Source organism: Diaphorina citri, unplaced genomic scaffold (assembly GCF_000475195.1).
Source record: "Diaphorina citri unplaced genomic scaffold, Diaci psyllid genome assembly version 1.1 scaffold241, whole genome shotgun sequence".
Lineage (NCBI taxonomy): Eukaryota > Metazoa > Arthropoda > Insecta > Hemiptera > Psyllidae > Diaphorina > Diaphorina citri.
Genome location: NW_007377678.1, coordinates 93,381 through 109,063, shown reverse-complemented (window position 1 = coordinate 109,063; position 15,683 = coordinate 93,381). Strand labels below are relative to the sequence as shown.

Sequence of the window (15,683 nt, the reverse complement as noted above, 5' to 3'; positions counted from 1 at the left end):
CTTTTTGCGCATCTTTTTGCGCATGAATTACTGGCGACGGGTAATAGAAGAGGACGCCTTCCTCGCTTTTTCACTGGAAATTTCAACCAGGGGCGTATTCCACGGGCTATTTCTCACTCTCAAGTTCGCATTCCACACTCCTCGAAAAACAAACCAAGGACCGCGTTCCTAAGGTACAGTCATGCATACAGCAGTGGTGTTACAATCGCATTTAACTAGCTAGGAATTTGAATAATTATTAATTTTGTAATAAAATATCCTGCAAGTATTCACTAGTCTGCTTTACTCGACACAGCTGATAATTTTAACAATGTTTTATGAACAAACAGAAAGAGCAACAATTTTTATTAAGCTGGGCCCGTCCCTCCGGGAATTTTTTAGCCCGTAGTTTATTCACACACAGACGACACCGAAGCGAATACAATAGTCCGTCCCTTATACCTTTTTATTACTATTGTAATAATAAAGGAAGGACGGACTAAAAATCAAGTTAATCAAGTTTAGCAATAAAATTTACCTAACAGTCCGTATGTTGTTACCTACTATTAGTCGATCAGTAAACTGTAGGAAAAAAATGTGCTTTTGGAGTACTTACTTGAAGACTCAAGAGAGCCAAAATTTAAAGCCTTTTACCAAGTTCTTCGGTTCACAGAACCACTAGTATTGTGGTAATAGAAAGTAATAGACGTATTCTGGTAATAGAAAGTAATAGACGTATCCTGCACCCATCCTAACCAGAAAGAGAGAAACGCCAGTTGTGATTCTTGTTGGTATTACATAGTTTTTTTTTCTTCACAATTCCGGTTATTACTTTGACGGGGAAAATATTCAAAATTGACACCTTAAAATTTAGTTTGTGCTCAGAAATTACGGCTTGGGTATTATCAGATGCTACATAAAATGGGAGTCTCAAAAGACGCCCATCCCCAAAAAAAGTAAAGCTGAGAAAATAAAAAATGGGTTTTCTTTTCAAAATAATAAATAGAATTGTAAAACCAATACAGGTATTAGGTAGAGCTACCTATGTACCGACGATACCTAAGGTCCGCTATAGAATATAGTTATTAGGTTCCTATGTACCTGTCTCGGTAGTAATCATTGGACCAAAGCGAAGTTTAGGATCAAAATGTCACCGGTTGTAAACCATCATACATAATGAGTGTAGTGGCGACGCGTAGATTCGTAGGTTAACCCATCTTTAGAGCGGTTTGCCCCTACCCATCTTTAGAGCGGTTTACCTAATAGGTACGGTAAAAAAAAAAATAACATAAAAAAAAAAAAAAAAAAAAAAAAAAAAAAAAAACAGGAATTTTGTTACGATAAATAAATACATTTTTACATTTTATAAAAACCAGGTGATTCCTTAAACAAAAATTGTTTGAACGGCGATAGAAAATCATTCAGTCTCTTTTTCCCAAGAAACTTGGGCCTATTTTTAAACCGCCTTTAAACTGTTAGCAAGTAAAATACTATGTACAACACATACATAATGAAATTTGATAGAAAGGAACCGTCCAATCAAATGTCAGGTTATTTTCTAAGTTATCAAATAAAATTACAACTTTTATAAGCCCTTTTTTCCTCAGAAAATTGAATGAAACAGTAAAGCGAAGAGAATCCAAGAGATTTTCTCACGGCCCCAAAAAGGACACCGGAACATAAAATGTTTTATAAGCTATCAGAAAAATAAATAGGTAATATTAGGTAAGAAATCCTGTCTAGGAAATTGTAGGTATTTAAAAGTGGCACTTATAATTATAGGACTACTAACATCACTGATGCAGTCACACCTCATTTAAATCAGCTCTTCTTATGAGCTTAGCCACCAAAGGCTTTAGCCTTTCAAAAGTGGTAACATTCTCATATCATTTACAAATTTGATAGAGAGATACTTCTTCTAGCGATGTTTGTAGTCTTTCAGAATCGGTAACTTTCTCAAATACTTTGGATTGTAATAAAGGAAAAAAGTTAGGTAGGGAGATAAGGACACAAGTGAGGTTTATTCGACTTCAGTCACATCAATACTATCAATCAGATCACTCAGCATATTTCCATTGGAATCATCACTTGCAATCAAGAAGTCCTGAGCTTCAGGATCCAATATTATATCATCTATAATAGGAACATTATCAACAATATCCGGATCAAATGTATTGAGGAAGGACATACTGGGCATTTGATTATCCGTATCACAATTCATGCTACTGTAGAGATCAAAGTCAGTACGTATCATCTTGGACACATCACATGAACTACGTCGTCGCTGACTGATCAACGTACAGTCAGTATTTACTTCTACAACTGCTTGCTTTAGTTTCGGATCTTGCTCATAGAACTTGTCCAGATAGGATTTGTTGCTTGTCTTGAGATTTTTATTCAACTTCTCGAGTTCAAGCTTCATGAATTCTTTCAATTCTCCTTTTTTCCTCAGAAAATTGAATGAAACAGTAAAGCGAAGAGAATCCAAGAGATTTTCTCACGGCCCCAAAAAGGACACCGGAACATGAAATGTTCACTTGTCCAGATAGGATTTGTTGCTTGTCTTGAGATTTTTATTCAACTTCTCGAGTTCAAGCTTCATGAATTCTTTCAATTCTTCATCATCTTCCTCCTCGTCTTCCTCATTCCATTCTGATTTGAATTTCTTCTTTGATTTCTTCTTCTCTGTGGCCTGCGCTGTACTGGTGGAAGGCTTGCTTTGCATCTTGGGGTCTTTGAGCTCTTCTTCTCTGTGGCCTGCGCTGTACTGGTGGAAGGCTTGCTTTGCATCTTGGGGGACTTGGTTTCTTTTCCCGTCTTCTTCTTTATTTGTTCTGACAGCTCTGCTTTCATGAACTTCATTAGTTCTGCTTTCATGAATTGACCTAACTCTTCATCTTCTTCTGATGATGAAGAATAGGGAACAGATTCTTTCACAGCAGGAGATTTCTTGACAACAGCTTCTTTGGTTTTAGCACCTTCATCGTCTGATGAATTAGCTATGGGATCTTTGAGAGTAGATGAAGATCGTTTGCGTTTTGCTTCCTTGGTCTTTATTTGTTCTGACAGCTCTGCTTTCATGAACTTCATTAGTTCTGCTTTCATGAATTGACCTAGCTCTTCATCTTCTTCCGATGAAGAATAGGGAACAGATTCTTTCACAGCAGGAGATTTCTTGACAACAGCTTCTTTACTTTTAGCACCTTCATCGTCTGATGAATTAGCTATGGGATCTTTGAGAGTAGATGAATTGGAGCGAGATCGTTTGCGTTTTGACGTACAGTCAGTATTTACTTCTACAACTGCTTGCTTTAGTTTCGGATCTTGCTCATAGAACTTGTCCAGATAGGATTTGTTGCTTGTTTTGAGATTTTTATTCAACTTCTCGAGTTCAAGCTTCATGAATTCTTTCAATTCTTCATCATCTTCCTCCTCGTCCTCCTCATTCCATTCTGATTTGGATTTCTTCTTTGAGCTTTTCTTCTCTGTGGCCTGCGCTGTACTGGTGGAAGGCTTGCTTTGCATCTTGGGAGAGAGCCAAAATTCAAAGCCTTTTACCGAGTTCTTCGGTTCACAGAACCACTAGTATTGTGGTAATAGAAAGTAATAGACGTATCCTGCACCCATCCTAACCAGAAAGAGAGAAACGCCATCAAGTTGTGATTCTTGTTGGTATTACATAGTTTTTTTTCTTCACAATTCCGGTTATTTTTACTTTCGTTTGAAGGTCAAGAGAGTACGCGCAGCATTAGCAAAGTTTACATTAAACATGCAATCGAGCTATCACAATCAGGTATACCAGGGGAGGTTTCACTTCTTACGGATTTCGTCTTTATTTGTTCTGACAGCTCTGCTTTCATGAACTTCATTAGTTCTGCTTTCATGAATTGACCTAGCTCTTCATCTTCTTCCGATGATGAAGAATAGGGAACAGATTCTTTCACAGCAGGAGATTTCTTGACAACAGCTTCTTTAGTTTTAGCACCTTCATCATCGTCTGATGAATTAGCTATGGGATCTTTGAGAGTAGATGAATTGGAGCGAGATCGTTTGCGTTTTGCTTCCTTGACTTTATTCTTAGCTTTGAGAGATTCTTCTTCATTAGAAGAGTCCGGAACAGATTTCTTTACAGGTGTTATCTTGACTTTAGCTCCTTTCTTTTTAGATTTGACTTTTGAGCGTTCATCTTCGGATGACGAGTCTACTGGTGTTTCTTTAGCAATAGAGGATCTCTTGCTTGTAATTTTCTTACTTTTAGATTTAGACCGGTCTTCCTCTTCCATTGAAATTCCTTTCACAGATGTTTTGTTGCCTTCATCTTTTGATGAAAAACCTGCATGGGTTTGCTTGACTGCAGATTTCTTACCTTTGCTATGTTTGGACCGTTTATCTTCATCTGATGTGTCTCTCAGTTCCTTTACAACCGAACTAGAGCGGGATCTGGACCATTTCCTTGTCTTGCTATCTTCTTGTTTCGACTGTCCATCAGTTTGCTTCTTGGTTCCTCCTAACAGCGGAGACCCGTACGGTATTTCCCCGGAACCGAAATCCGTGGAATCACCTTCAGTTAGTTTTGACTTCTTGGATTGGGCTTTCTTTTTCGACTCTTTCGTTTCTTCGCGAGTATCAAGTTGTACGTTCTTGAACTTTTTCTCTTTAGCACTTTTATCATCTCGAAATCCGTGGAATCACCTTCAGTTAGTTTTGACTTCTTCGATTGCGCTTTCTTTTTCGCCTCTTTCGTTTCTTCGCGAGTATCAAGTTGTACGTAGTTGGATTTCTTAAACTTTTTCTCCTTAGCAGTTTTATCATCTGTGTCGCGATGCGCTTCATCAAGATTCTCCGTGGATTGGAATCCAACGCATTTGTAGTACGCCTTTGTTTTCAAAGGACTCACTAACTCCTCAGGACTGCTGTCTTCATTTCTCTTCACATCACGTTTGTTCTTGCTAGATTCCCCATCAGATTCATCATGGCTTTGTACTGTTGATACGGACCTCATTCTTCGTCTACGAGATGGTTTCGGTTTACTCGTGTTTTTACTCAACTCTGCCTCCTCGTCAGATGTGTCATTGTCCGTATTCAATTTCTTCCTCTTCGCCTCGGCAAAGGTTCAGTGGGTATTTTAGACAGGCTAAGATCAGAGTAAGCAGCTTTGAACAGATTATCAATATCCAGATCATCTTCATCGTCTAATGATGGCACTCCGAATCCAGTAAGGAACATGGGAGGTGGTATAGGAGGAGGTAGTAGTACAGGTGCACTAGGCTTAGTAGGTTCCGTGTGATTAACACTACTTTCAGCAGGTTTACTTTTCTCTTCGTGTTGTCTCACTGATGCTCGTGGCAAATCACTCACACGGTCCTTACTCGTATCGGAATTTTCAGGAACAACATTCGTTTTCACTTCACTTGCAGGCTCCGTTTTCGTTCCCTCTTCACGTTTCGTTTGGCTTGGTTCGTCCGATGTTTTAGGTTTGCCGATTTTCGACAGCAAGGCATTCAGCTCGTCCAGAACCTTCGTTCTTCGCTCGCTATCTCCCGAGCTGGGTTGATTCTGTAGGAACAAAATATTTCTCAGCAGAGCATTATCAAGATTCTCCGTGGATTGGAATCCAACGCATTTGTAGTACGCCTTTGTTTTCAAAGGACTCACTAACTCCTCAGCACTGCTGTCTTCATTTCTCTTCACATCACGTTTGTTCTTGGTAGATTTCTCGTCAGATTCGTCATAGCTTTGTACTGTTGATACGGACATCATTCTTCGTCTACGAGATGGTTTCGGTTTACTCGTGTTTTTACTCAACTCTGCCTCCTCGTCAGATGTGTCATTGTCCGTGTTCAATTTCTTCCTCTTCGCCTCTGGTTCAATGGTTTTCGCCTTTTCTCTTTTGGATGATAAAGGTCCAATTTGTTTCCTTTCGCTTGAACTTTTCACTTTCTTCGTTTTGATTTGATCGAGTTTTCTACCTCCAGATTTCTGTTTGGAGGTTTCATGGTCACTGTCGGAATCTGAGGAATTCCATATTGATTTCTTTTTCTTTGAAATTTGTTCATGACTAGGTTCAGAATCACCATCCATTGATTCTTTACTCTTAGCTTGATCTTTCTTTGACTTAGGTCCTGGTCGTGTCTTTTCTTCTGATGTCACTTTCTTTGATTTGGGTCCTGAGGTTACCTTTTTCTCTAGCTCAACGTCTGTTGTCTTTTCTTTCTTTGATTTAGGTTCTGGTTTAATTTCCGATTCGGAATCACTAGAAAGACTAACTTCTTTGCTTTTATCTTTCCTTGACTTAGGTCCTGACGTTGGTTTTTTCTCTCGTTTAGTATCAGGTGTCACTTCTTTTTTACATTTCGGACCCGGTTTTACTTCAGGCTCAGAATCACTCGAGCTGTAAATATCTACTTTGGCTTTCGCTTTATCTTGTTTCTTTCTTCGTTTTGATTTGATCGAGTTTTCTACCTCCAGATTTCTGTTTGGAGGTTTCATGGTCACTGTCGGAATCTGAGGAATTCCAAGTTGATTTCTTTTTCTTTGAAATTTGTTCATGACTAGGTTCAGAGTCACTATCCATTGATTCTTTACTCTTAGCTTGATCTTTCTTTGACTTAGGTCCTGGTCGTGTCTTTTCTTCTGATGTCACTTTCTTTGATTTAGGTCCTGAGGTTACCTTTTTCTCTAGCTCAGCATCTGTTGTCTTTTCTTTCTTTGATTTAGGTTCTGGTTTAATTTCCGATTCGGAATCACTATTATCTTTCCTTGACTTAGGTCCTGACGTTGGTTTTTTCTCTCGTTTAGTATCAAGTGTCACTTCTTTTTTAGATTTCGGACCTACAATAATAGTAGTAGCCTACTGCTGGAGTAAAGGGACTTTACAGTCCTATGCGAGCAGTATAAATAAGCATTATTATTATTATTATTCCTATTCGAGTCGTATTTCTATTAAAACTTCAAAAATACCTCAAATAAGCTCCGTTTTTTAACTTCAGGAAAATCACCAATTAATAACACAGGACATTTGAATTTCAAACTTTTAATTTTTTTATTTAATTTTTAAACATAAATTTATTACAATTTCATCTGGGTATCATCTAACCTTATTATAAGTACATTCATTATTATTTCTTTTTAGGTACATAACAGGTAGGTACCTAATATATAACTAACAAAAATATCAAAAATGGACGCAGAATTTATAAAAGGCTTTTAATTTTATAAAGAAGAGGCTAACACTACTAGGACCCTTTTGGATAAAACGGGTCTTGTAATACAGAATAGTAATGACTAATAACCTAAGTAATGCAAAAGATTCAATGTTTAAGGGTGGGTTTTAGGTGGTCGGTAATGAAATGGTACCACTTTCAAGCGATTCAAGCGCAACACGATCTTTACAAATGTCTATGTGATAGCTTCACTTAGGTTAAGCTACGTCTAGAAAGGTGGGTAATTGACCGAGCCCTTATTAAAATCTATCTACTAGTAAATAAAAACCAAGACATCTAATTTTTGCGTTTTTATTATTGTTCCGTAGAACAAGAAAAGCAAAAATATGAACTCTTGTCACAAATGTTGTTCCTTGATTAACCCTTTGAAGCATACCGGTTTCACATTGCTAAATTTGCACTTTGCTAAATTTTATGACTTCACTTAAGACTCGATTAATACAATCTGCCTTATAAGCGCTAGGCCGTGGGTTCGATTCCCATCCGGGGCGGATTTTATCCGAAACAGATAAGGTTCCTTCTCGGAAAGGCTGGCTTTCTCCTATCCTGTCTTTCTCTCTCCACTTTCGGGACGATAAGACCTTAGCAGTTACAGTTCTCTCTATCTAAAAAAAGAAATATTGATTCTGATATGATCCAACTTTTATGGCCAGAGTGGCCAGCGGCGATAGCACGTTGAAAGCTTCAGTTTGCCACGGATCACTAAAGTTAACCAACGTTGCGCGTCGTTAGTATTTCTTCCTTCAAGGATACCTACCCCATTTTGTGCAACCCAAATAGTTAAAATAAAAACACTTACCACACTGCCAGTGCCGATATCGAGTAATTCACAATACACTCACTAATTTTTTCACAATAAAGATAAGCGTGGCGTATTTCTCACTCACTTTGATACTAAACTGATTTCGTAAAGCACTTCGGGAGAAAAAAAAATCACACATTCTAATTTCACATATTTACTTGACCTGAGTAGTTTCTAAGATGATTACCTATTCCACAGCACCTATCATATTTATATTGGTCCTTAAGACGTTTTAGAGTAGGGATTCCCAAACTGTGGCCCACGGACCACCATCCGCGAGAAGGTTTCAAGTGGTCCACGAGGTGGTCCCAAAAGAAAAAAAAATCCATATTCTATTCGGGGGAAAAATCTAGTTTCCCACTAAAAAAAGGGGGGAAAAAAGTCAATTTTCCCCCTAAAAAAGTCAATTTTTTCCCTACCTAATGTTGAAAGTACCTACCTACCTACCTACCTTTCCATGTGTTTTACTTATATGAATCTTTGTAAATAATTTCATTTTTATTTAAAAGGTGGGAGGGGGTACTGAGAGGTCCGTGGGGAATCATGAAAGTCAAAAGTGGTCCGTGGCTTGAGCAAGTTTGGGAACCCCTATTTCAGATATATCCCAACCTGAGACGGTAGTGTATACGTCAGGATAAATAGACTGGTGGGTTTCAAAAATTACTTAATCCGCGATTTCACTAACTCCCAACAATTTTGTTACCCATCGAAAAATAGCACCATACACAAGAAGCCAAAATAGAGGCTGAGGTGTAGGGAGGGTCCCAAAAAACTTTTTTTTTAGTACCAGTTGGGTCCTGAAGTTGCAAGGGTCAGTGACCAGTTGGGTACCGGGTTTGAGAGGGTCTATGTACCAATTGGGCCCCACATTAAAATTGATGCCTGATTTTTTACTTTCTATTTTATCATTCAACCCATCACAAGCACAACAAGCTGGGCCCGTCCCTCCGGAAATTTTTTAGCCCGCAAATTGAAAGTTTTTTTTTTTTTTTTTTTCTTAAGGAACAGAAATCAAGAATCATGACCAGGATCAGGACTTACTTGGAATAAAGGCTTCTTGACAAACAGTTCTCCCAGGATACACCCACAGGACCACACGTCTATAGCAGGACCATATCTCTCCTCTCCCAGGAGTAACTCGGGCGGTCGATACCACAGTGTGATCACCTTGTTAGTGTACGGTCGCTGTCGGTCTTCGGCATTGTACAGACGTGCCAGACCGAAATCTGCCAGCTTCACCTCACCTCTGTGAAACATCAGGGAAAAATAAGTTACAAAAGGAATTTTAATTGTGTTGAACATAACTGCTTATCACAAATGTCGTTCCCTGCTTAACATACTATGGTAAATTTTATGACTTGACTTGGACTCGAACCAACAACCTGCAGACTCAAAAGCTCACCGTGCGAACCCCCACACCACTGAGGTTTATAAAAAAAAAAAAAAAAAAAAAAAAACAGTACTGCAAATTCACTGAAGAGGTAATTAAACTGTTGGGATATCTTGTTCAAAGCTAACAGCCTAAATAACTACTTCCACTATGTAATTTAATATCCCAGCAGTAAAATAAAACAAACCTCCGTGTAGGATAAAATCCGCCCCGGGCGGGAATCGAACCCGCGACCTAGCGCTTACAAGGGAGATGCGCTGCCCTAAGAGCTAACCAGACTGGCCAAAATATCTTTATTGAATAAGTCACACACACGCACCTATTGTTCATAAGAATGTTGGAGCACTTGATATCCCGATGTAGAAAGTTCCGCTTGTGACAATAGCTAAGTCCGTCCAAGAGTTGTCGCATGATGGATGCATTGTTCACTTCGTTGAAATCTACCATTCCGGATTCTAGGAGACCCATCAGATCATGGTCCATGTATTCGAACACTAGATAGAACGAGCCTTTGTCCTGCAATGTGAGAACGAGCAACATTGAATTAAATTGAATTTAAACAAGAAACATTGAATAAAAGTAACTTTAAACAAGAAAAATTGAATTGCATTTAATTTAGACAAGCAACATTGATTATTATTAGTACAGAAATTGAACGCAGTTCAACAGGATACAAGTCAGATGCAGAAATACAATACCTTTCATGGCAGTTGCTTCAATTCAAAGCAATCCAACACGCAACTCTTTGCTTTCAATTACAGTGATAATTTGACATCCACCTTCCAAAGCGGAAGTCGAATAAAGAAACGTCTATTTCATCCAACCAAAAGAACTAGTGCGGAAGTAGTTGGGCTTTACTTCAAAGTCTTCCTCTTTTGGAAAAGCAGAATTTTGAATTTGGACGAATCATATCAAAATATGGAATTGTAAATACTTTTCCATACTTTGGTGATTTAGGGCACAGGGCGTCAGACTTATCCGTGACTATGTCAGGTAGATTAACATCAAACCCACAACCTCCCGCTTATCAGACGACTCTTACTTACCTTCCTAAAGTCCAGGGCGTCAGACTTATCCGTAACTATTTCACGTAGATTAACAATGTTCTTATGATTGAGTTGTCGCAGGATTTTGATTTCTCTCACAGCCGTAATGGGGAATCCTTCTTTCTCATTCTCTAGACGAACTTTCTTCAACGCTACCAACTCGTCTGTAAAGAGAGAAACCGAAAAATTGTTAAGAGACTTTCGGTTTCATAATCATAATAATAATAATAATTTATGATTTAGAAGGGTTACCTTGAAGGGTAACGCCTCTGCATTAACACCGCTTAGGTCGCGGGATCGATTACCAATCGGGGTGAACGATTCAACCAAAAAAGTTGAAATAACCGTGACGTCATAAAAATTATATACATTTCTTTTCCTCTTTTTTTGAGAAAATTTGAGTAAAGTCTGTTCCGGTCGGGAATCGAACCCGCAACTTCCGGTTACGCAAGTGTAGAGACTTGACATGAGAATATTTGTCATGACAGCTTGCAACTTTTTACTTTCAAAGTTACAAATTCTCAAGATATGACTCTGGGATTACCGAACTTTTTAACGTTGAACCCTCTGGTCTGGAACTTTTGAGTCAACCTTCATAGCAAGTTTGAGCGAAGGAAACCATGCCTTCGCCGGGATCGAACCCACACCCTCCTGACTGCCACGCCAGGACTGTCACACACCTCTGAGTCTAATCCTAGGCCCTTGTGTCTTGTAGCCTATAGCCTGTGTTTTCGCCCCTTGATAAGTAAGATTCTAACCTAAAAGTCATTATAACCTGTGTTTACCTGAGGAATCTTCTACCACCTAACTCTTAAAGCTCTAGTCAAAATCTCCAATAAATTCAGCTGATTACATCACTTCCCTTGTAGGATAAGGAAAGTAAAAAAAGCTGAAATTTTATGATTCAACTGGGATTGAACTCGCGCCCTCCTAATCTCAAATAAATTCAGCCGATTACACCACTTCCCTTGTAGGAAAAGGAAAGTAAACAGGCCGAAATTCGACGCCTCGCCTGGGATTGAACCCGCGCCCTCCTGTTTACGCTACCCCCCCTAGGAGATGCTAAATACTCTACCTGTTGCTATTCGGTCCAGGGCCGGTTGTCAGATGAGCTGAAGGGTGACCAGGCACGGATCCAATGTTATTTCTGTTCCGAGCGAAGTAGACACCAGCGCGAAATAAAACAGAAAAGCAAGAGAAACGAAACAAAATAAATAAAAGAATAATAATAATAATGGAAAACCAATAAGAAAACAGAGGAAAGAAACAAAGGAAAAATATATTAAGAGAAAGAAAGCAAAAAACCTGTTGAGAAAAAGAATATTTCGGAGAAAAATTAAATGAAATGTAATTGTAAAGGAATTTAAAGAAAATTTCAAGGAATAAAAATGAAACGTGATGTAACAAAAAGATTGACGGAAAATCCAGAAAAATTATATTAAAGTGAAATAAAAAAATATTTCGGAGAAAAGTAAAATAAAAATATAAAGAAAATTCAAAGGAAAAAATGATAAATTAATAGACTTGGGAGGAAAAAAGTTTATCTATTATCCGTTTATCTCATTTTAATGTCAGCTATTAAGTTGACAAAAACCGGTTGGGTGGAAGAGCTCACTAGGTGAGAATCCTGCCATTAAAGCCTTTAAAAAAAAAAAATTCTAGCTCCCGTTTTAAACGGAGAAAAAAAATCGAAGGAAAACGAAAAGCAGGGGTAAAAATCGAATCGAAGGGGTATTTTTTCCCCTAACTCATGTTTTAAACAAAACTTAAAAAATCGAATGAAAGAAAAGCAGGGGTCAAAATCGAATCGAAGGGGCTAAAAAAGATAGAGGAGGGAGAAAGTAAAGAATTTATACCAACCCGCCAGCAGCCAGTGGTTCCATTAGGGGTCTACTACTATTGTTGGTGCTGTTGCTCTGGATGGGGGCAGCCGCTTGCATTTCCATCGGGTCCCCTCTTAACTGACGACGTCGTTTCTTGCTCCACAGCTCATGACAATCCTGCCATGTTGGTAACTGAGGTGGTGGCATGCTGGAAATATAACAACAGGTAAATAATTAGTTGAAGGTCAAGATATGAATTAGGTAAATAAAATTATCTGTTGGTCAAGATATGCAATAGTCACATCATTTTTTGGGGGGTTTCATATCGGGAACCATGACTACTGAGGTGTTATCTTTCCAACATTGAAGAGGAAAGGAGGACAAGATTTAATTTTTACTCAAGTACAAAATAGGTACTTCAAAGAAGAAAGAAATACTAAGTAGGTACATGGGCAATTCGGCACCTACCTGCCCTACTCAAGTAGGTAGTAAAAAAAAACCAGCCATTTCGAGAACGAACCTCACCTGTTCAGGATAAAGTCCGTCCAGGCGGGAATCTAAACCGCGACCTAGCGCTTACAAGTCAATTTCGCCACCCTTCTAAGCTGGTTGAAAGTAGAAAACCAAGCTACCGTCCTCCCACATACCTCTCAGGATGAACATTCTTAAGCCACACGGATTTGAGCGCCTGTTCTGCCGTAATCCTCCGCTCTGGGTCTAACTCCAGCATTTTATCCAGCAGATCCAGCGCCCCTGGCGGCATCAAACTGAACTCCTCCCGTAGCCGTCGCCTGTGGATTTTCTTCGGCTTGATGGTGTGCCACAGGGGGAGCTTGATAACCGCGGGCCACACGGCCGGGGTCGGCGTGCCGCACAGTTTGGAAATCACTTCCAACTGAAGCAGCTCGATGTTTGCCTGTAAATGAGGGAGAGGGGGATTTTACAATTGAATTTTTACGCATGTTGTACAATGAATAACTTAATCCAAAGCTTAATTAAACTTAAATAGAGATGAGCTACTCCCTTGTCCTTTTATTTTGCTTTATCTCAATTCTATTTGGGGTCGGCGTTTCCATCTCGTATTCTAATCCTTCCTCTTTTCTCCATCCTTTCTCTCTAAGGCCCTCTTTCACTTCATCTCTCCATCTCCTTAGAGATGAGTTACTCTCATAGCTATTTATTAAAGGTATGGCTAATGTAATAATAAAATCAAAACTATTTTGCTCAATTAATACAATCTCGAAGGTTGGTTCTTGAGGAAATTTTCGTCAAAATTGAAAAATACGTCCCCTTTTTCTGAGCGTTTACGCCACTGTACAACTGCCAAGGTTTTCAATAACAAGGGTTTTACCCTCCATTCCGTGACAAGTTACCCACATACTCACCCAGCCTGAGTTCCCTCTGCCCCCGCTAAAACCCCTAAAAAAAAAAAAAAAAAAAAAAAAAAAAATACCTTCTTATCAATACAATCTTATCAAATAAAATACTATCTTATCAAATACATAAAGGGTACCAGCCTAGTTAGCTTGGAAGGTAGCACGTCTGCCTTGTAAGCGCTAGGCCGCGGGTTCCATTCCCGCCCGGGGGCGGATTTATCCTGAACAGATAAGGTTCGTTCTCGGAACGGCTGGTTTTCTCCTATCCTGTCCTCCTCTCTTCGCTTTCGGGATGATAAGACCTTGGCAGTTACAGTTGCCTCTAATGAAGAAAAAAAAAAAAAAACTTGTGGGTCTTACATTCCTAAAGTCCAAGGCGTCAGATTTATCCGTAACTATTTCAAGTAGATTAACATCGAACCCACAACCTCCCGGTTACCAGACGACTGGTACTTACCTTCCTAAAGTCCAAGGCAGGAAAACTATTTCCCCCTCTCTCTCCCTCTCTCTCTCGCTTCAAATCTACTTTCTCATGTCCCTCTCTCTCTCTCTCTCTCTCTCTCTCTTTCTCTCTCGCTCTCTTGTTTTCTCCAAGTACGAACTATGCCAAGAATTTCTTCTAGTATTTCTCTCTCCCTCTTTCTCTCTCTCTCTCTCTCTCTCTCTCCCTCCCCTCTTTTTCTTTCTCATTCCCCCTATACAGTCACTCCTTTTCTCTCTCTCTCTCCTTTTGTCTTGACCTATTTTTTTTTTTTCGCTATAATTTTTTCTTCTTCTTCTTCTTCTTCTCCTCCTTCTCCTTCTCCTTCTTTTTCTTCGTCTTCTTCTTCTTCTTCTTTTTCTTCGTCTTCTCCTTCTCCTTCTTTTTCTCCTCCTTCTTCGTCTTCTTCTTCTTCTTCTTCTCCTCCTTCTCCTTCTTCTTCTTCTCCTTCTCCTTAGTCTTCTCCTCCTCCTTCTTCTTCTTCTTCTCCTTCGTCTTCTTTTTGTCTTGGAGATTGCAATTTTCTCGCCCCATTTTTCTAACTGGACGTATAAGAACAAAATGGTCGATAGGGGGAAACAGCTAGGGAGGGGGGGAGAAAGAGGCTTTTTGCCTTTCCTATCTGAAAAGAAAAAAATAATAATAATAAATAAGAAAAATGGTCACATTTTTTTTTATGAACTAGGAATGTTCTAGAACAGGGGTTTTTAACTAGCGGCCCGCGGGCCACATGTGGCTTGCCAGACCATTTTTGTGGCCCGCGAAGCTTTTTGAGATTTGTACAAACTTACTGGAAACTGACCTTCTTAGTGTTCAGCTACAATCAGGAGAATACTTTTTGAAAAATGTTGCCTGCGGCGCTCAAAATTCGATTTTAAAACTTGGGGGGGGGGGGGGGTCCTTAAGAATGGAAATTGAGTGCTAGTGAAATTTCCGAATATACGGAACCCAAAAAATAATAAACTACTACAGTTAAAAACGCGGGTAGGTCCGGAAGACGGTCGGGCCAAGAAACACTCACTATCGCGGACGGAAACGTTGATCCAACCCCTAGCGGCGCCCAGACGGCACACCGATCTATAAATTAGGGATTTGTGTTATATATTTAATACCGACCTCAAGACAGAATAAAATAGACGTTGGAACGAGACTAAAGACCCAAAGAAGAGAAGTAGAGAATAAAAAAAAGTTATATAATTATAAGAATGTAATATCATGACGCGATACATGGCATATAAAATAGAGCTAGCGATATTATTAATACAGGATACTCCATGGATAGAACTAATATCGAATTGATGATTTTTAGGTTCTAAGTAAGAGGAGGGAAGGTAAAAGTGTGTGATCTAGCGAGATAGCAGGACTTGGTGTTGGGACCTTTCGGACTTTAAACCATCCATAAGTAATCGAGATAAGTAGAAGAAGCAAAAAAGGGTACAAGATCTATAAGAAAAGCATCTTGTCCCCCAAAGGATGAAAGGTACACATACTGCGCCAGGATGTACGTGTAACACTTCCATAGCGCCGTGCATGCAGTACACTGCTGTTATATCCTGTAACTCC

General features: G+C 39.2%; 2 protein-coding genes across 2 annotated transcripts in view; both read right to left on the bottom strand.

Annotated features, from left to right (window-relative positions):
- Positions 1-1,712: 1,712 nt before the first annotated feature.
- Positions 1,713-6,468, bottom strand: LOC113466290 (transcriptional regulator ATRX homolog). The gene is made up of 7 exons (XM_026821566.1): positions 5,575-6,468; positions 4,672-4,816; positions 3,998-4,540; positions 3,073-3,212; positions 2,737-2,844; positions 2,525-2,671; positions 1,713-2,344 (listed from the first exon to the last, which is right to left on the bottom strand). The coding sequence occupies exons 1-7, from the start codon at positions 6,466-6,468 to the stop codon at positions 2,000-2,002; spliced, it is 2,322 nt and encodes a 773-aa protein (XP_026677367.1). The 3' UTR covers positions 1,713-1,999.
- A 2,547-nt stretch (positions 6,469-9,015) lies between these two features.
- Positions 9,016-15,683, bottom strand: part of LOC103506525 (cyclin-dependent kinase 12) — a 59,280-nt gene continuing 52,612 nt past the window's right edge. Inside the window, exons 12-14 of the mRNA XM_026821565.1 lie at positions 10,441-10,604; positions 9,714-9,910; positions 9,016-9,250 (exon numbers count right to left, since the gene is read on the bottom strand). Of these exons, the coding sequence (XP_026677366.1) occupies positions 9,016-9,250; positions 9,714-9,910; positions 10,441-10,604 (596 nt within the window). The remainder of the gene's footprint in view (positions 9,251-9,713; positions 9,911-10,440; positions 10,605-15,683) is intronic.

What these genes read in the sequence shown, in the direction of transcription:
- LOC113466290 (XM_026821566.1), bottom strand. Translation starts at nt 6,468, where the DNA reads ATGAAACCTCCAAACAGAAATCTGGAGGTAGAAAACTCGATCAAATCA. An exon ending in GATTCCAATCCACGGAGAAT is followed by an intron (nt 4,817 to 5,574) that starts CTTGATAATGCT and finishes TCCACGGAGAAT; the next exon opens with CTTGATGAAGCGCATCGCGA. An exon ending in GAAGTCAAAACTAACTGAAG is followed by an intron (nt 4,541 to 4,671) that starts GTGATTCCACGG and finishes AACTAACTGAAG; the next exon opens with GTGATTCCACGGATTTCGGT.